We start from the raw sequence: 20,782 nt of genomic DNA on the forward strand, positions 1-20,782 counted from the left end.
TTTTTTTGTGAGAAGTGCTTGAACTGAGTATCTGTATCGCGCTTGTACTTATTGTCTGTTTGTCTAGTTGTTTCAAATTTCAAATTATCACTGACCGTTAAAGTCTAGTAGTTTCAATGTATTGTCTATCATTCAAATTGTAATTATATTGAATTAATGCCCTATACTATGCAATGATTGAATTAAAATCAATTAGGAACTAGAACTGAACTAGAACTGAACTAGAACTGAACTAGAACTGAACTAGAACTGAACTAGAACTGAACTAGAACTGAACTAGAACCGAACTAGAACTGAACTAGAACTGAACTAGAACTGAACTAGAACTGAACTAGAACTGAACTAGAACTGAACTAGAACTGAACTAGAACTGAACTAGGACTGAACTAGAACTGAACTACAACTAAACTAAAACTGAACTAGAACTGAAATAGAACTGAAATTTTTCTTATTATCTAAATTGATAACTATAGATCAAGTATTAAAACAATTAGTGAAATTATTGTATTTTTCTGATTACGAAACACTAACGATTAAAAAATACTACTGACTATGCCACGCATTTAGTTTAGCATCGAAACATTTGACAAAATCAGACGTACGACAATTCTATTTAATATGCAATTCTCTCAACCGGTTTCTTTACTCTCGGTCAAAACACTACCAATTATGTTGAGTTTTTTCGATAATTCATTTTCTAAATCATTCACTTTTTATTTCTGCTTAATTTATTTATTTTTTGTATAATCAGACTGGTTTGTCCTAACAAATTTTTTCCACACCGTTTCCGTCACTTCTTTTAAAACTGTTACGTATAAAGTTCTAATAGAATTTTAAGACTATTTTGGGTAAAAAAAACTAGTTTTTGGTTAATTAAAGAAAAAAATATTGAATTTTAAGAATTAAGAAAAAAAATAAATAAACAAATTTAAATTTCAAAACGTATCCGCCTTGTCTAGCAAGATGATAATTTTTTTATAAGCATAACTCTCAGCTAACTTAAGTTAAGGAGATTGGGCATGATGTGTCTAATAGTGAGCAGCAGCAGTAACCAATAGATTGATTATTCGAATCTTTTAATCGTTATAATCTCAAAAAAAGTGTTGGTGTTTTTTAACTGGGAATTCATTAGCATGTAATTGCTTTCTGTCCCTTATATGAACACATGTTTTTTTTTACTTTTTTTTGTAAAGTATGTATTTTTTTGCTAATATTATATTTACATTTTTTTTAATTAAAATCAATCGATGGGGGCTAAAATCTATTTATTAAGAAAACACTTCTGATGACTTTAACAACTTCTCTTAAAGATAGATAGATAGATGCCTTCATAACGAGTACATGATGCCATGCTAATACTTAAACATCCCATATGTCCATTGAAGGTCATCATTAATTTGAAATTAAATATATTCATACTTTTACTTTAGAAAAAAATTTAAAATAAAATAAAAAATCAAATACTTGATACAAATATTTATTTAAATAAATTCATCGTGTGATTAATACACAAATTATAGGAAATCAATACGATGAAGATTATATTTAATGTATATTTTTAATTTCAGAAGTTCTTAAGATGTTTTTTTGATATTTGAAATGTTTATATAAACATTAGGGTACTACACGTTTGCATATTCGAAACTATATATCGATCTATAGTCCGGCATAAAGACTCACCTTTAGTGCAGATTAAAAAGTTATCTAAAGTTCGTATATACATATGTATATAGTCCAAACTATAGAGTTATCTCTAATCCAGACTATAGATATTTCAATAGTTCAGACTATTTAGTTATATATAATACAGACTATAAAGTGGTCCATGATCCATTTATTGTCCTAATAACAAAGTTATCTATTTTCTAAACTTTAAGTTATCTATAGTCCAGAGTATAGAGTTATCTATAGTCCAGACTATAGAGTTACATATAATACGGACTATAGAGCGATCTATAGTCCAGACTAGAGAGTTTTCAGACTAAAGATTTATTTATAGTCCGGAATAAGATGTTATCTAAAGTCCAGGCTATATTTTAACTGTATTCCACACTATATTGTTATATATGTATATAGTTCTAGAGTTCTATAGAATAGAGCTTAAGGAGACTATAGACTTAATTGTAGTCTAGACTCTCTATAGTACAGATTCATTTATAAAACAAACTATAAAATCATCTACAGTCCATACTATAGTTCAATATATGTACACTCAGATAATGGACCTACATATAATGATACTATAATCTGATCTACAAAACATCCTATACGCTGATCTGTAATCCTAATCATAGACTTTATTAAGTAAACTTTAGACTGCTTAATAGTCCAAACTATAAACTATTTAAAAGAACAAACTATAGACTATTCTATAATCCAAACTATAGTATATTCCACAGTGCAGACTATATGCTCTCCTATACTCCATACTGTAAACTTTTCTACAGTCCAAACAATAAATTCTTCTCTACTCCTTACTGTATGTAGTCTTTTCTATAGACTTGTTCCAGCTATATTTAAGACCTTATTTAATGATTTACTTTTAAATATTTGTAAATTTTCAAAACTATAAAAAATTTTCAAGATTCTGTTATGCATAATTACAATTTGTTGAAATAAATTATCATCACCATTATCCAAAGATCAATTAAATATCAAGAGAATGTTAAAGGAAGTAAATCACATAAATCTATTATTAAAATAAATAGTATTAAATATGACCTGTTAAAATTAATTTTCCTAATAAATCACTTTAATATCTTTTCATCGAATAACAATACGTCTTTTTCTAAATTCTTGTTCGTCCGTAAGAACTTAAACAAAAGGTTAACAGCCTCATTTGAATAATTACTTCTTCTCGATAGTCATGTTATTAGAATTTATAATTTATCTATTGTTTTCAATTAAATAAACATTTAAAATTATATTTTTCTAAATTTTTTTTTATAAATTTTTTAGCGGAAGCTCTTCAATATCGTTATAATACATTATGCACACAAAATTTTGTATCTCTTTCATTCGTAAAGTTTATGGTCCATCAAATTATTATTAAAGCAAATTCTGTTAACAATTTGTCTTTTTGGTCAAATATCTCACATCAATAGTCGTTTTAATTTAGCTGTAAATGTGTCTTAATTAATCATATTCTCAATGGTTTAAATTTTAATCTAATTATACAAAGACGAAGATGTTGAAAGTTGTTTAACTGAAATTGCGTATTGAAAGTGTTTTTTATGAGGTTTAATGATCATGGCCGGAAGTTAAATATAGATTTTTTTGTGTCTATATGTATGTGGGGGATACTTAACTAAAGAGTTATGTAAATCTATTTTAAAAAGTAGTTTAATTGTATTTATGAGTTATGTTTGTTTAAAATTTGTTTTTTTTTTAATAAAGACAAGTGTAATAAATTTTTACCGGAGGCGAAATATTGCTACAACGGAAATGAGGGTCATCAATTTTGAATTTTCGAATAACCTAAATCAAAAGAACGTTAAGTCTTCACAACTATTCGTTTACATACTTTTCAAGCACAAGAAACTTTATTAAATCCATCCTTGAATGAAACAGTAATCCAGTATTGCTTCCAATGGCTTTATATGATCGTTTACTACTTCAAATGGTCTATAAACAAGACTTCATACTAATCTGAAGCCTCCAGACTATAGACTCTTCCATAGTCCAGACTATAGACTCTTTTATAGTCCAGACTATAGACTCTTCTGTAGTCCAGACTATAGACTCTTCTATAGTCCAGACTATAGAATCATATATATTCCAGACTATAGACTCTTCTATAGTCCAGACTATAGACTCTTCTATAGTCCAGACTATACACTCATCTATAGTCCAGACTATAGACTCTTCTATAGTCCAGACTATAGATCGTTCTATAGTCCGGACTATAGACTCTTCTATAGTCCAGACTATAGACTCTTCTATGGTCCAGACTATAGACTCTTCTATAGTCCAGACTATAGACTCTTCTATAGTCCAGACTATAGACTCTTCTATAGTCCAGACTACAGACTCTTCTATAGTCCAGACTATAGACTTTTCAATAGTTCATGCTATTGACTCGTCTATAGTCCTGACTATAGAATCAAAACTCATCTCATAACAGGTGGTTGACAATGTTCTAAGAGATTTCGAAAAATGGAAATCATTCCCAGAACTATTAGAAATTTCTGAATCGAGAGAATGTACTATGTATTGCAGTTGATGTTTCTAGAAAATTGCAACATAGACTAACTTCTGGAAATTAAATAAATGTCACAACGAAGATTCACTGACAAATCATTTTAATTAAAATATTATTTTGAAAAATATATGACATAAAATAAATTAGAAGAAAAAATATTAATATTAAAACGATTTGCGATGCTTCTTATAAGAATGATGACGTTTCGATTTTTTATGCTTTTTGAAAGTATGATCTTTTGATTCTCTAATAGATCGTTTCTTTATTCTATCCTTCTCATCCTTAGTATGTGTGGTACTATGTCCTCTTTTTTCTCTCGCTATTATTTCATTAGGAAATTGATTAATGTGCCTGTTTAATCTATGAAAATCCAACAGATTTTCAATGGCCAAGCTAATTAATTTATCCTGCAAATTATATGCTGAAGAAGAGCAATTCTCGATATTGTTTGTATCACTATCTTTAATTGTTTTTGTAGATTTTTGCGATATAGTTGTAGTTTTAATATCATTTAAAATATTCTCATCCATTTCAGAGAAATCTAAATAAATTGATTTTGAAATATTTGTATAAATATTAAAGATTTCTACTTACTTTTAGAGACTTCACAAATACCTGCATCAGTCTGGGAGATATTCAAACATCTCGCTTGAATTGTAATTGATGTAAATGTTAAAATGAAAATTATTATAAAAATTATAGTTATTTGTTGAGTAAAATTCATTATTTAGAAAATAAATTTGATTAATTTCAAAATATGTTTTCGGTTTAAAATTTCAACTTGAAATACAATTTTAAAAATTAATCTTGCATAGTAAAAAATCCATGATACCGAGTATTCAATTCGATTCAAAGGATATACATACGTTTTTAAACTCTTTTTTAGTTGAAAACTAAAAATGTTTGTTTTTTGCAATACACATAAATCATCAAAAAATCTATATTTTTAATTAAGCGTGGATTATAACAGATAAACAAATCTCACTATAAAACAATACAATTTTTATTCAGTTCATAACTTAATTGTTAAAACAAATCTTCATAGAACAAAAACTTAAAATATTTAAATAAAAATGAAAGAAGACAAATTTTTACCTTGACCATGAATTTATTTTTTTCTATAAAGAAACCTCTTTGATCTGTAAATCTTAAGAATTTGAAAACATCCAACAATAAATAGAAAATAAAATAAATGTTAAAGAAGATTATGTTCTTAAATGGTTGCTATTAACAATCAAAAAATTCCAATAGTTTTAACTCAACATTATTAATTATGTATGATTTTTATTAAATTATTAACTATTTGAGATTGTATGTACATATTTACAATCGCCATAATATATTCAAGTCAAAGAACTTTAAATAAATTTGTATTAATTAGAATGGAGAGATTAATACTAGTTATTAAATTGCGGCTGCTGTGTAAAATGCCATAACTATATTTGTATGATTATATGTAACTCAGTTCTAGTTCAGTTCTTGTTCAGATCTAGTTCTAGTTCAGTTCTAGTTCAGTTCTAGTTCAGTTCTAGTTCAGTTCTAGTTAAGTTCTAGTTCAGTTCTAGTTCAGTTCTAGTTCAGTTCTAGTTCAGTTCTAGTTCAGTTCTAGTTCAGTTCTAGTTCAGTTCTAGTTCAGTTCTAGTTCAGTTCTAGTTCAGTTCTAGTTCAGTTCTAGTTCAGTTCTAGTTTAGTTCTAGTTCAGTTCTAGATAATATTGAAGGAAATGTTTCTAAGAATTAAAGGAAAGACTAATTAAAAATCTTTTTAAACAATCCAGTTTTTTGAACCAAATTTGCAGAACAATCCACGTACTTTATTTCCTGACTTGTTGACTTTTAATAGATGTCTTTTTACTTAATATTTTTTACTGAATATTTTTTACTAGTCGTAAGAAATGTTAAAGGATAACTTTTACAATCGATAAGCATAATGCTATTCCAAAACTTACTTACTTTTAGACCACCCAATCCATTTTTTGGTCGTATTTTTTTCTACTAACCTGATTTTGATTATTTATAAAGCGATTAAAAGTTTTTTCATTCTAGTTTAATAACTTTTTTATTTCTTTTATGCAATAATTATTTCAACAAGATATTATTGTGGATTCTAGAGTCGATATGTTGTTAACATATATAGATAAACACGCATACTTTAAATGACAAATAAAAACTCCTGGAATGCCAGAAGAGTTTAAATGTCAACTCTAAAGGAAATAAAATGAATAACATACAAGGAAATATGTTTGCGTGAGTTGTTATTATGAATTTTGATCATATTTTTGTCCTTTTATTAAGAAATTATAGGTGGGCATTAGCGACTATATAACACGGTATACTTGCTTATCGCTTTTTACTTGACTCAGAGAATTATTTTGAGTTTACTAAGGCACTTTAAAGCAGGTGTTCCTAACATAAAAAATACATAATACATAACCAAAAGAAATGCATAATACAAAAGGACCGGAAATACTTCTGTGAGTTTTTGGCCAATATTCCTTTGTGTTACCAACGTATTGACAAAATCTTTAGAACCTTAAAGTTTTTTAGAGTAAAATAAAAGTAAACAAATTATATATAGAAAAGAACACAGAGTCAACAACTGCCATACCCATACCCAACAAGAAAATTATTGGCACAGACAGTCTTTTTATTGCTTCCTTTAAGGAACCTGAATAAACTGCAATTAATTTGTCAATCGCTTTACGACAATTGTGGATTTATAATAAAAATATATAATTTAGTTTAAAATACAACATTAACCCTAAAACAAGTAAATAAAAACAGAGCGGAAATACTATTTATATTCGAAAATTTAAGTCAAAATATAAATACCAACGACATTTCAAAAATATTAAAAAACTATTTAAATAATGACTATTAAATTTATCGTAAAAAGTTAATTATTTATAAAAAAAATCCCCTCATTAATTTTGTTCATATAAAAAATAAATATGTTAAAATCTCAAGGAGAATTTGTAAATCCTATAGAAGATTCCAAAGTGAGTTTAAACAAAGTATTTGAACTTTCTTCATTACTACCGGATATAAAAACCTATCAGGCCGCACTAAATCATGAAAACAGCAAATGGCCTATTCTTATAAACAATCACACGCGTATACGTTCTAAAACCTGCATAAAACTTTCCTCACCTAAGTCCAAACATAAACGAAAGAAAACTTCGGTTTCAATGAAACTGGCTACAGTTACCCGACCCGATATTTTGCATTCCTATTTGTCCTATAGTGAAATCTTACAATATTTTGATTACATTAAAATACGTTTTATGGATTTTGTTAAAATCCATACTCTGGGCACAACATTTGAACGTAGATCTATTAAATGCATTGAAATCAATTGGAATAATGAAAAGGCTAAAGAAAATCGTGCTCGCTCTGCTCCCATAAATTATATGGAACTTAAACTGTTGGAGGAAAATTCTCCCAACAATGGTCGCAATATTGTTTTTATTGAGGGAGGTACACATGCTCGAGAATGGCTGTCTGTAACGGTAGCTTTGAATTGTATTTACCAATTGACGGAGAAGAATGTTAGACATCGTGATTTGTTGCGTAAATTAAAATTCTATATTGTACCGGTGGTCAATCCAGATGGTTATGAATATGCTCGGAATTTTGTAAGTAGAATTATGATTAATAAAATAGTTATTATTGTTCGTAAGTAATTTAGGATGAAGTAAAATTTTGCAATCTATATTTAAAATTCAAGTTATTATGCGTAAACCCCTTTTTGTTGTGAAGTGTGACTTCAGAGCTGAGATTTACTCCATCATAACATGAGCCATTATTGTTAACTAACTATCTATCTATCTATCTATCTATCTATCTATCTATCTATCGATCTATCTATCTATCTATCTATCTATCTATCTATCTATCTATTTATCTATTTATCTATCTATTTATTTATCTATCTATCTATCTATCTATCTATCTATCTATCTATCTATCTATCTATCTATCTATCTATCCATCTATCTATCCATCTATCTATCTATCTATCCATTTATCCATCTATCCATCTACTAACTAACTAACCAACTCACTAAGAAAAGTTCTTTGTTTTAATGAAATTTTAAATTAGTTTTTTTGTTTTCCAGAATCCACGATGGCGTAAAAATCGTCGTCCCACTGCAAATGGCGATTATATTGGTACCGATTGTAATCGTAATTTTGACTTTCATTGGGATGTTAATCGAGCAAAAGCCAAACGTAACACTTATCAAGGAGATAAACCCTTTTCGGAACATGAAACCAAGGCCGTAGCAGCAATACTACACAGTTTAGCACCAGGACTATTGTTCTTTTTGTCTTTACATTCGTATGCACAAAGTATAATGTATCCCTGGGGTTATAGCAAGTAAGGAAAGCAAGATGTAAAGTTGTTCATTGTTTTAAAACGTGATTTTTTTTCTTTTTGTCTGAAAATAGATCGTTACCAAAAAATGCTAAACTAATGGAAAGTGTGGCTATTGCTGGACGCAATGCCATTAAAGCCTTAAGTGGTCGTTATTATCGTGTTGGTAGTATATCACATATAACTAAACGTCATATAGCGGGTTCGGTAGTGGATTATGCTTATGGAGCGGTTAAAATACCTTTAACACTGGTCATGGAATTGCCTTCAAGTGAGTATGGTTTTCAGCCACCTGCAGATAAAATATATCCTCTGGGAATGGAAAGTTGGCATGGCATAAGAGAAATGTGCAAAAAGGCCTATAGTTTGAAAACACAAATCGAGGAGGAAGAAATTATGAACGGAACAAAAGATGAAAGTTCAGCTATTGAGACAAAAGAAGACAAAAGCGAAGATAAAACGGTACAAAAGCAAACTAAAGTTAAAAATCAAAAACTTATTTCAAAACAATTAAGCAACAACAAAAGTAATAAGTTAAAGTTAAATAATGCAAAAAATCGTTTAACCGAAGGTATTATAACTTCAATTTCAGACGTAAAATTTTAGTTAAATATATAAGAAAAACAAAAATTACAATTTTTTTACTTTTTAATTAATAGTTTAATTTGTAAATAATATAATGGTAAATACATACATAAATGAGATGTGTTTATTACATAAATACCAAACAAACGAAAATAATAGATGAAAATAAATGTTTTTTTTTTTGTATTCTTAGGATTTCATTACAAACTATATTAAAACTACTTTTCCTTAACATTCACATTTTACAATTTTGCACGTATTATGTGAAGTTTGTTTGTGTGTGTATATGTATGGGTATATTTATTGTATTTTGTTCTTGAAACAATGAAATCATTGAATGGGAATATAATAATAAAAATAAAAAATTCTGTTATAAAAAATGTTTTACATTTTAAGAAGTTATTAGTTTTGTTGGTTGGTAAGTGATTGTTTTTGTTTGTATGTTTTTTTTTGTTAGTTAGTACAACTAAATTATTTATTTAAGAAAAATTTTACAGTAAAAATTAATTTATATAAAAAAACTTAATATTTAAACAACACTTTCATCGGCTATCGGTACGCGGGGTGCAGCATATTTTAAACGTAGTTTATCATAAACTTTGCGATCCTAAAATGGAAATTGAAACAATGTTTTAATGAAATAAATCTCTTAAATTTTTTGAAAATTTTTTAAATTTTTTGGAAATTTTTAAATTTTTGGAAAATTTCAAATTTTTGGAAATTTTAAAATTTTTTGAAAATTTCAAATTTTTGGAAATTTTAAAATTTTTTTAAAAATTTTAAATTTTATAAAATTTTTAAATTTTTGGAAAATTTTAGAATTTTAAAAATTTTTAGAATTTTTGTAAAATTTTAGAATTTTAAATAATTTTGAAAACACGTTTAACTATTTAAAAAAAATTCAGTAAAATTAAAAAAACAACATTTTTAGGAAAAATAAACGAAAAAATTTTTAAATTCAAAAATAGTTTAAAAAATTTTAATTAATAAAAAACTTTTGTTTTAGAATATTACCTGCGCACTAACTGAGGGTCTTAACATTTGTATAGCTTTTGTAAAGTGACCCTGATTCACGCATAAATCGTCCAACTTTAGGTCGGTATTATTGAGAGACTCTTTAAGAGCCAACATAGAAGCTTGACGTACAAGACCAGCCAGATCGGCACCAGTATAGCCATCCGTTAAAGAAGCTAAAACTTCGAAACTAACATCAGCAGCTAAAACTGGTTTGGTACCACTCTAAAAACATTAAATAAAATAAATGTACAGTAATAAACACAACCCTTTAGCAGCAATAAAATAAAAACTACTCACTTTGGTATTAGCTTTTAAGATTTCAATACGATCCTGTAGTTCCGGTAAACCAACATACAAAATAGTATCTAAACGTCCGGGACGTAAAATGGCGGGATCAATAATGTCAGGACGATTAGTAGCGGCTAATATGTAAACACCTTGACGATCTTCAACACCGTCCATTTCAGTTAAAAGTTGATTGACGACACGAGTACCGGAACCACCTTCATTGCCATCGGAACGTTTGGGACAAAGAGAATCGAATTCATCAAAGAATATAACACAAGGTGAAGAATTACGTGCTCGCTGAAAGCATGCTCTGACGGCACGTTCACTCTCACCAACATACTGTAAAAAAATAAAAGAGAAGAAAAAAACCATATGAGATAAGTAAAAATCATTTAGTAAAATCAAATCCTACCATATTCATTAATTCAGGTCCTTTAACTGATATAAAGTTGATACCCGCTTCATTAGCTATGGCCTTGGCTAAAAGAGTTTTACCACAACCAGGCGGACCGCACAGTAAAACACCCGAAGGTGCCGAAAGTCCCAAGCGAGCCAATTTCTCTGGAAATTTTACAGGAGCCAAAACTGCTAATTTCAATTCTTCTCTTATATCTTGTAAAGAACCCACATCATCCCAGGTAACATCTGGTACAGTAATAAAACCTTCACGTTTCGCTGAAGGTTGAACAACTTTAACTGCTTCGCAGAAATCATCCAAAGTTATGCAAAATTCTGATACAAAAGTGATATCTTCTGGTGGATTATCCAACCAGTTAAGTAGTTCAAACAATGTGGGATCCTGCAGTTTAAGATTCTCGGTTACTTCCTTCTTATTTGTAACATTTTCATCTTTTGATTTGTCAGTTGTAACAACTACAGAATCTGGTGACTTTGTAGAATCATTCATTTCAATATCATCTGATTTATCTTTGCTGCTAGTGGCCTCAGTTTTATCTGCCTCGGATTTTGCTGCCTCATCCGTGGTGGTGGTATCGACAGCCATAGGTTCGGCTTCTTCAGTTATTTTAGTTACTTTTGTTGTTTCGTCCGCCTTAGAGACAGCTTCAGCTCCTTCATCCTCTTTGGTATTATCCTTTTCTGCTTCCTTTTCTTTTCCAGTTTTATCATCGGTTTCTTCATTGTCATCATCCAAATCAACTATAGTTATATTACGCTGAGTCTTAAGCTGAAAAGCGCGCATTTGTTCAGAGCATCTGAAAAATAATTAAAATAAGTTTTTTTTTATTTAAATTCTTTATATTACTAAACTTACTTCCTCTTCACAGCTATAGTGGCTGCACGTGATACTAAAGCCAATAGATCAGCCCCCACATAACCTGGTGTCAATTCGGCAATCTTATCAAAGTCACATTTTGGTTCAACCGATAGGCCCTCGCATATTATTGTCAAAATATCTTTGCGATCTTTACGCGTTGGTATACTAATTGCAATTTCATGATCAAAACGACCCACACGTCTTAGAGCAGGATCTAGAACATCCGGTCGTGTGGTGGCTCCAATTACCAACACAGACTGACCTCCTTCACTAAGTTTTAAATTGTCCAAACTGCTAATCAACTGAGAAACAATACGACGTTCCATATCTCTTTGTGCCATTGAGCGGTTTGAAGATATTGCATCAATTTCATCAATAAACAAAACACAGGGTGCACTGGTGGCAGCTTGATCAAAAACGTCGCGTATACGTTCCTCGGATTCACCAGAAACTCCAGCAATTAATTCAGTAGCTGGTATCTCAATAAGCGGTAGATTTAATTGCTAAACAAACAAAGAATTTACAGTTATAATAAACTTTTTTATTACGAATAAACAACAGAAAACTTACCCCTGCTATGGCATGAGCTAATAAGGTTTTACCACATCCTGGTGGACCATGCAACAAAATACCCCTCGGCGGCATTAAACCCAAAACAAAGTATATATCTGGCGATTTAATATGCATTAAAAGCTCACACAACTCCTTGAGAGTTTTCTCCATGCCCCCAATATCCTGAAAAGATTCACGTGATTTACGCAATTGTACCTCTTTCTTATATTTGCGGGAACGTTGACCACTGCCGTGAAAGGGACGATCTGGATCGTTACTACTCTCCCGGTGATTGTCTAATTGCTGATGACGTTGCTGCTGATTGTGGCGTTGCATCTGTTGCAGTATATAGGAGGAATTGCCATTGTCTTGTTTGTCTAATTTGTGGAATTGATTTGACATAGGATTTTTCGTATAGATAGTCGTATGTTTACCAGTTTCATCCAACTTACGTTTTTTCGTCGGCTGTCCTCCACCACTCGCTGCCGATATCGATATATTATCATGACGCTTTTGACCCGTCTGCTGCTGATGCGGTTGCAAAGGCGGTAATGAATTAGAATCTGTTGTTGTTGAAGTTGTTGATGAAGAACCCTTGTTTGAAGTCCGTTCAGGATTTGGTGGTATCTTTGTAACAGTTATAGCCGAATTCTTAACCAGTGGTAAGTTAGCTGCTGCTATTTAAAAACAAAAATATATTTATTTAAGCAAAAGTCATAGAGTATTTGAGTAAATATACTTTTTGCTACAGATTTGCCATTTGATTTTGTTGGATTACCTTCGTCCCCACTCTCATCGCTGCTTATATCAATAGCCTCGCCAGATTGTTGTTTAGAAGGATTAGATGAATTTGCAGCATTAGATTTGGCCTTTGGGCCATTATATAAACTGTTCATCATATTGCTCATTATGTTGTTCGATGATGAATCCTTAAAAGAAATTTTTAATCTATATTATATACCTATATGTAATTGAAATTTTTATGGAAAATGTTCTAAAAAACATTTTTTTTGGAATTGGATAGAATATGTACTATGTTTCAATAGAAATTTTTTGATAAAACATATTTTTCCTTTGAATCATCCTAACATTGAGCCCAAGTTAAAAATTTTGTGAAATTGTTAAAAATTTACTTATAAACTAGTTGCAAGCACACACAAACAGTAAACTAATTCAAAGTGCAACCTTCAAATCTTCTACAATGTTAAAAGATAGACAACACATATTTTTCAATATTTAAAAGTTACTTACATCCATAACTTCTAAATCCGATGCATCAGAATCATCTCCACTGGGTGTTGGATCATTTAGGCCATAACTTTGAGAAACCACGTGATAAGCTGAAATTAAACAAATCAAAACGAATAATAAAAAAAAGTTCTATAAACATTTACTAAAAAAAAACTTGCTTACCTTGTTCAACTAATGCCCGGAATGGTGCTACTTTACGTCTTGTATATTCTGGATAACGATCTTGTAAATGTTTGGTCATAACACCCACATCCAAATAAGTCTTATCAATATTTTCTTCCAAATACTAAAGTACCATAGATTCGCAACACAGTTGAGTTGATATTTCAACATGGAATTATTGAAATTTGAGGTACATACATGAGATTATTATCAAACATAACTTAACCTCGTTTTTTAATTAATAATGCAGCAGCGAGCGGATAGCGCTTAAGCTTCCACACCGGCGAACAATTGCATTTTTTTACACACTCACAATTACTTTCGAGGCTTTACAATATTGCACAGATTTTTTGATATTACTTACCTGTTTAACACGATTTATAATTAGTGGATCATATAGTACTGGTTTGTTTTTCTTCATTTTTTGTATTAAATCCTAAGTATTTCACAAATTATTTGCTTTAATATCGTTTTTCTTTTTCACTCACAATATAGTTAAACTAACTTATGGAATGCTTCAACAAACGCGTCTATCAGTGTCCAGAGCCCAGCGCCGACAAATATTACGACGGCGACGGCTGACACTAAAAATGTCGGCGGAGGCTTTTAAATTTTCAACGATTTTTAAATAATGAAATCCGAGAAATTAAAAAACGGGATTGACTATCAGAGTAGGAAATTTTGTATTCATGAATACTATTTTATATATTTCTCTCGTTACACAACTCATTTTCACGAGAATTATTTTTATATAAATAATAACTTAAAAGAATTACATCAAAGAGAATGCGTTTAAAAAATTGTTAATTACTTAAAATATAACTCAATTTCAAAAAAAAAACAATTACGGAATAAATTAGTTTAGAGCTTTACATGGAACGTATTAAACTTTGTATGTAAAATCATATATTTTCTGCAATGTGATTCAATACGATTAACTTAAGAATCCAATACATTCATTGATATTTATTGTATATAAAGTATATAAGATCAACTTTGCTATTTATTAACTATGTTGACCTGTTTCAACAGGACATGAAAAATTAAATTAAATTCATGCAAAAGATATTTTACCATTCTTAAAACAGACGCAAATATATCAAGTGATCGAAAAGAATAAGTCTATTATTGATTTATTTTGGGGAAAATTAAATTTTATGTTAAAAAATATCAACATGTTAATCAAAACATAAATAATTATATATTATAAGTATTTAATATCGTGTTGTTTTCGTCCAAAATCACAAAATCATTAAAATTGCTTCGAAATGATCGTTATTTTTTAAATTTGTGTTATTTGATCGTCGTTACAAAGATGCCTCCGACTTTCATGCAATGAACTAACGGCGTTGTAAAAGTTAATCGACACAGTAGTCTGTATGTTCAAGGTAATTTTTGTGAGATGATATTAACAATATAGTTAAAGTGTCAAATTACTTGTATAAAAAATAATAAAATAACTCAACTGAAAGCTAATGTGTCAAACTCTATATAAAAATGAATTTATGAGTTCGATCCTGTTGTCACCTTTATAAAGTCACTTTGCATTTGTTTATATACACAAAAATAGTAAACATTTTAGAAAATAAAGTTAAAAGTTCAAAAATTACTAAATTTAAATAATCAAAATCATGGGTGGTTGTCGCTGTTATTTTCGAGATTGCCATACCAATAATCCTAAATATTCACGCTTACATTTCTTTCGATTTCCTATCAAGGATGTGGAACGCTTTAAGAAATGGCGCCAGTATGCTAAAACGGAAAATATGATGGAGTTTTCTGAAATGCGTCGTAAAAATATGAATATATGTGCTCGACACTTTCGTGCTGAACATTTTATGAACTACAGAATGGATCGTTTAACTCCAAATGCGATACCAACACTAATGCGGCTTTCTAAAGACCAAGCTCTAGATTATGAATTAGACATTGAAAATGGTGTTTTGGTATCCCTGGAAAAACCAAAATTAAAGCATTTAATACCGCCAGACGATTTTGTAGATGTTTTGCATTTAGAAGAAGACAACATTTTAAGAGAAAAACTGAATGAGTTACAAAGACAACAGTTAACTAACGAGGTAACAGATGATGCAGAGTACGTTGCTTCCGGCCATGATATAGAGTATGAGGAAGTCATTTTGCAGAAGCCTGTAAAGAATTTAGTAAATACAGTGGAAATTCTGGAGACTATACAGGTAAAAGGTCCAAATTTAAAAAGACCAAGAGAAACGGCAGATGTAGGAACATTACAATCAACAAATGTGAGTGCTAATAATAGTAAAAAATGTAAAATCTTAAATACAAACAAATGTATAGATAGCAAGATTATACCAAACAGAACAACAATTGTTTTGGATAGCTGCGAGTTGGCTAATAGCGATATCATAGATTTTGTGGAAGCAGAGGAAATTCAAAACAACAATGAATTGAGCAATGATGCTGACGATGAAGCACACTTTTTACTAACCACCGATGACTTCAACCTCGAAGCAGAAAATGAGCAAGAACAACAATTAGTCGAAATACATAATACTGAACATCATTTCCAATACGATTTAACATCAAGTGAGGATCCGGATACTACCGTTGTACAATTAAAGAGAAACACACATAACTCTATTTCGGATATGTTAAGCCGAGAACTTGAACTGGCTCAAAATGAAATTTCGGAGCTTCAGATAAAGTTACAAGATTATAATAGCCTTCAAACTAAAATATCTTTATTAGAAACAGAAAATACAAAACTACAAGACTCCTGTCAGGAAAATGTGCAAATGAAAAACAAATTACTTTCTTTACAAAAGGAAAATAATAGTATTAAAAAAACTGTCCATGAAAATAAATCTATAAAGGAAAAATTACAAGAATATAGTGAGGAAAATAAAAAACTTAAGGAAGAGTGTGCCAGTATGGACATTTTAAGAGCTGAAATCTTGTCCAGGCAGCAGGAAACTAAAGAGTTGAAAAAACTGTTGGAGAATTTAAAAAGTTCCGAAACCAAATATCAGCAGTTAATAAAAGAATTTGAAATGAATTTAGAAACTGAACGTAACAATAATTTAAGCCACAAAATGAAATTAGAGAAGGAAAATTCAATGTTAACAACTAAATTGGAAACGGCACAGCAGGAAACAACAGAATTGAAAAAGCTGATGGAAACTCTAAAAAGTTCCCAATCACGAGAACAGGAGCTAATTAAAGAATTTGAAGGGAACTTAGCAATAGAACGTACTAATAATTTAAACAATAAAATGATATTACAGGAAGAAATTTCAATGTTAAAAACTAAACTAGAATCTGCTCAGCAGGAAACAAAAGAATTAAAAAATCTACTTGAAACCTTAAAAAGTTCCCAAACAAAAGAACAGCTGCTAATAAAAGAGTTGGAGAGTAACTTAGCAAACGAACGTGCCAATAATTTAAGCAATAAATTTAAATTAACTGAAGAAATTTCAATGTTAAAAACTAAAGTGGAAACCACACAGCAGAAATTAGTGTACACAGAAAATGAACTAGAAGAAGTTAAAACTGATTTAAATAGCAAGAAAATCGATAATAGTAGACTTACACAAATTCATGAAGAATTGCAACAATCACTCAATAATATACAAAATAATTTTGATGTTAAACAAAACGATTTGAGAACATTAAAATCAGATTACGATAATCTGCAGCAAAAATACTGTGTATTAGAACAAAAATATTGGAAATTACAAGCTTTGCACAATCAAGAAGCTACAGTATCCACATCTTTGGAGAACACCAACAAACAACCCGCAACAGTTGCGACACCCGCCCCTGCAATAACAGCCAACTCACTAACAAAAGCTCAACTTTTCAATGGCATCAAACGTTACCTAAGTGCTTCTATGGTGTCACTTTTACGCATGGAAATGTTTGGCAGTTCAGATCGTGAATGGAAAACAGATGAACGTCAAGTTGCTGTAGATATTTTACGTTTAGGTGAAACAGTTTATAAGTATTTCACCGATGAGTGGCGTTTTCGTTTGCCGAGTTTACGTGATGTACGTATTTGGTTGAGCCAATCTCAAAATATGATGGATGATGAGGAAGATCTTTAGTTCAATACATTGAGAATTTCTAGATCTTTTAGAATCTCTATTAGATTATAAAATGTGTATATAGAATGTTATGCGCCTACAGCACTATTGGGAAGAAATGCTCAAAGTTAGTAACCTAAAGATTTTAAAATTACATCTGTTCACTGTTTTGTTGTGAAATCATGGGTTGCAGTTTTGAAATTAATGCAATATTATTGCCCATTTTCTATATTATTGAAAAGATATCTTTTCGATGTAAAAGATTTAACGGATACTAGATTTAAGTAGTTATAAATCTAGAATTTAAATCCGTCGCATATTAATTTTACGTAAATGGCATCTAACTTCAAAAATCAAAACTAATCTGTTTAAAATACTACACACAAAAATCAATGCAATACATGTAAAGTTTATGCACATAAACTTCGTAATATCAAATTTTCTGAAGGTCATTTGAAAATGTGCTCACACCCGAAAACTATGATCACTCTGATGGTATGCAAGTATAATATTTTTCGAATAATTTGTAAAAAATCCACACTGAGTGCATAACAAAAGTTTGGCAAATTTAAAAAACTTATTACAAGTTTAAGGATAATAACTCATTGGTCTTAACCGACTTCATTTAACACTAGTTTAACTTTAAGAGAATTTTTTTTAATTAAATAATAAAAATTTTACGTTATTAAACTATTTTTGTTGATTTTATTTAAATTTTATTTTAAATTAAAGCAATTTAATAATCATTAGCTAATGAATGAGTCTTTCGGCGATAGATTCAAAAGTTCGAACTAATTTTCAAAGTGATAAAGTTATATCTTAAAATATAATTATCGAATTTTTATTATTTTGAAAATTTCGTATAAAATAAATATTAAAATTCTCAATTCTTATTCGCAATTAATTAATCTTTTATTATTTTTCACATTTTTCTGGATTATACAATTCAATAATCTGTATATGTATTAAAATCATTAGCATAATAGAATAACTTCTTTAGCAATGTTGAAACTGGTGTTTGCTCCAAATCACACACAATGGAAGTTGGCTATAAAAGAAATTAAGAAAAAAAGTAATATAAAATACTTTTGTAGAGACCAATGGAGCATTTACCGTTAATTCATCAACACAAATCTCAGCACTAGAAGCATCACATATTTTGTCCTGAGGACAAGATCCCACCACTTCTGAAGGTATTGTGGAGCCAAAACAAAATGCAAATGTGGTGCGTGTAGTACAGGCGAAAACTTGATTAGAATTGCATTTACCGCAACTAGAGGTATCACCACAACTAGCTGGTAAAGTGCTGCGTTGAAAACAGATATTTGGCAAATTTGTACAAACTAAACCATCGGGACAGGTGAATAATTGAGCGGTATTGGGTTTGGAAGCTAAATATTTAAAAAATGTTAACATATTAAAAAAACTATTAAGTATATAAAATAAATACCTCCAAAACACATATGATATGAAGTTAAATTAACACAGGCTACATTATTCTCCTGACATACATTACAAGCAGCATTTACCGATTGGTAAGTTAGAAAACATACCACCAATAAAAATATCAACTATAATTGGAATATATGTTAGGCGGTTATTATTATAATTTTAATAGCGAGAAGTTCCACTTACTATATTGTATACACTCAGGACAATTTTCATTTTAAAATTTATTTTTTTTTTAATAAATTACCACTCTGGACTTTATAACGTCTATTGTTTTAAACTTAACATTGATGACTAAATGTTATTTCTAATAATTTCTTTCCACTGGTAACATTTTCATTAATAGATCTTCATAACACTTTTAGTGGCCATTACAATTTAGACATTAGGGTGGTGCCAAAAACAGTTTTTGAAACATATTTACATTTCTCTTATTGACTTTAAGGAATGAAAAGTAACATTTACAATTAAACAAACAGTTCTTGTCCGTATTTAAGTTGTTTTTAATATTAATTTTTTGACATCCTTCTTTAAAAATATACCACGTACATAGTTATCTTTCATTGTTTATTAGGTGCTAGCCTAATAAAAAAGTATTTTAGTTCCTGAACTGATATTTGTTTATCTTATATTAAAGTGTTAATTAAACTTTAAATTGCTAATTAATTTTATCGATTAGAACGGTTTTGTTTAGTCAAATTTCTTTCTGCGGTTATCTCTAAAAGAAAAAAGTAAACACATTCTGTGGTTTGGTAAAAGTGTGACGGCATTAATCTATTTTTGTTTATTTTAAAATAATAATTAGACATTTCAATAATACCTTAATAAAGGGGATAGGGTGCTTCGATAAACTTAAGCAATTAAGATAGATAGATAGATAGATAGATAGATAGATAGATAGATAGATAGATAGATAGATAGATAGATAGATAGATAGATAGATAGATAGATAAATAGATAGATAGATAGATAGATAGATAGATAGATAGATAGATAGATAGATAGATAGATAGATAGATAGATAGATAGATAGATAGATAGATAGATAGATAGATAGATAGATAGGTGTATAGATTGATAGGTACATAGATAGATAGGTATATAGATAGATAAACAGATTGATAGATAGATAGATAGATAGATAGATAGATAGATAGATAGATAGATAGATAGATAGATAGATAGATAGATATATAGATATATAGATATATAGATAGATAGATAGATAGATAGATAGATAGATAGATAGATAGATAGATAGATAGATAGACAGATAGATAGATAGATAGATAGATAGACAAATAGATAGATACATAGATAGGTAGATAGATAGATAAATAGATAGATAGATAGATAGATAGATAGATAGATAGATAAATAGATAGATAGATAGATAGATAGATAGATAGATGGATAGATAGATATATAGATAGATAGATATATAGATAGATAGATAGATTGTCGTGTGCACCCTGTAGGTAAATGTGTGAATGGTTGTAGAAATAAGAAGAAGGGAAAAATAAAGTTGGCAACGCGTCGTTTGACATTTTTGAGAAAAAAAAAAAT

The 20,782-nt window shown here is 29.5% G+C and overlaps 5 protein-coding genes across 10 annotated transcripts; 2 read left to right on the plus strand and 3 right to left on the minus strand.

Moving 5' to 3' along the window:
* Positions 1-4,284: 4,284 nt before the first annotated feature.
* On the minus strand, positions 4,285-4,972 carry LOC124420325 (glutamic acid-rich protein-like). Of its 2 annotated transcripts, none has more exons than XM_046952752.1 (2): positions 4,817-4,972; positions 4,285-4,742 (listed from the first exon to the last, which is right to left on the minus strand). In XM_046952752.1, exons 1-2 carry the CDS (start codon positions 4,923-4,925, stop codon positions 4,366-4,368), a joined length of 486 nt encoding a protein of 161 aa, XP_046808708.1. In that variant the 5' UTR covers positions 4,926-4,972; the 3' UTR covers positions 4,285-4,365. The 2 variants fall into 2 exon arrangements, with proteins under 2 accessions (XP_046808708.1, XP_046808706.1); XM_046952750.1 differs by having other exon boundaries at positions 4,796-4,972.
* A 2,089-nt stretch (positions 4,973-7,061) lies between these two features.
* On the plus strand, positions 7,062-9,540 carry LOC111684836 (carboxypeptidase B). Its single transcript, XM_046951978.1, has 3 exons — positions 7,062-7,835; positions 8,319-8,578; positions 8,650-9,540. The coding sequence occupies exons 1-3, from the start codon at positions 7,152-7,154 to the stop codon at positions 9,179-9,181; spliced, it is 1,476 nt and encodes a 491-aa protein (XP_046807934.1). The 5' UTR covers positions 7,062-7,151; the 3' UTR covers positions 9,182-9,540.
* On the minus strand, positions 9,350-14,266 carry LOC111684867 (nuclear valosin-containing protein-like). Of its 5 annotated transcripts, none has more exons than XM_023447086.2 (11): positions 14,071-14,265; positions 13,707-13,830; positions 13,545-13,633; positions 13,072-13,222; positions 12,746-12,967; positions 12,312-12,670; positions 11,739-12,244; positions 10,878-11,679; positions 10,475-10,804; positions 10,175-10,399; positions 9,350-9,767 (listed from the first exon to the last, which is right to left on the minus strand). In XM_023447086.2, exons 1-11 carry the CDS (start codon positions 14,125-14,127, stop codon positions 9,690-9,692), a joined length of 2,943 nt encoding a protein of 980 aa, XP_023302854.2. In that variant the 5' UTR covers positions 14,128-14,265; the 3' UTR covers positions 9,350-9,689. The 5 variants fall into 5 exon arrangements, with proteins under 5 accessions (XP_023302854.2, XP_023302852.2, XP_023302851.2 ...); XM_023447084.2 differs by having other exon boundaries at positions 12,746-12,970; XM_023447083.2 differs by having other exon boundaries at positions 13,033-13,222.
* Positions 14,267-15,097: 831 nt separating this feature from the next.
* Positions 15,098-19,005, plus strand: LOC111684847 (protein Daple). Its single transcript, XM_023447060.2, has one exon. It carries the CDS (start codon positions 15,338-15,340, stop codon positions 17,786-17,788), a length of 2,451 nt encoding a protein of 816 aa, XP_023302828.2. The 5' UTR covers positions 15,098-15,337; the 3' UTR covers positions 17,789-19,005.
* LOC111684837 lies at positions 18,661-19,899 on the minus strand. Its single transcript, XM_023447050.2, has 4 exons — positions 19,403-19,899; positions 19,218-19,338; positions 18,881-19,158; positions 18,661-18,815 (listed from the first exon to the last, which is right to left on the minus strand). Exons 1-4 carry the CDS (start codon positions 19,430-19,432, stop codon positions 18,714-18,716), a joined length of 531 nt encoding a protein of 176 aa, XP_023302818.2. The 5' UTR covers positions 19,433-19,899; the 3' UTR covers positions 18,661-18,713.
* Positions 19,900-20,782: the final 883 nt, after the last annotated feature.

The sequence above is a fragment of the Lucilia cuprina genome, chromosome 5 (assembly GCF_022045245.1).
Source record: "Lucilia cuprina isolate Lc7/37 chromosome 5, ASM2204524v1, whole genome shotgun sequence".
Classification (NCBI taxonomy): domain Eukaryota; kingdom Metazoa; phylum Arthropoda; class Insecta; order Diptera; family Calliphoridae; genus Lucilia; species Lucilia cuprina.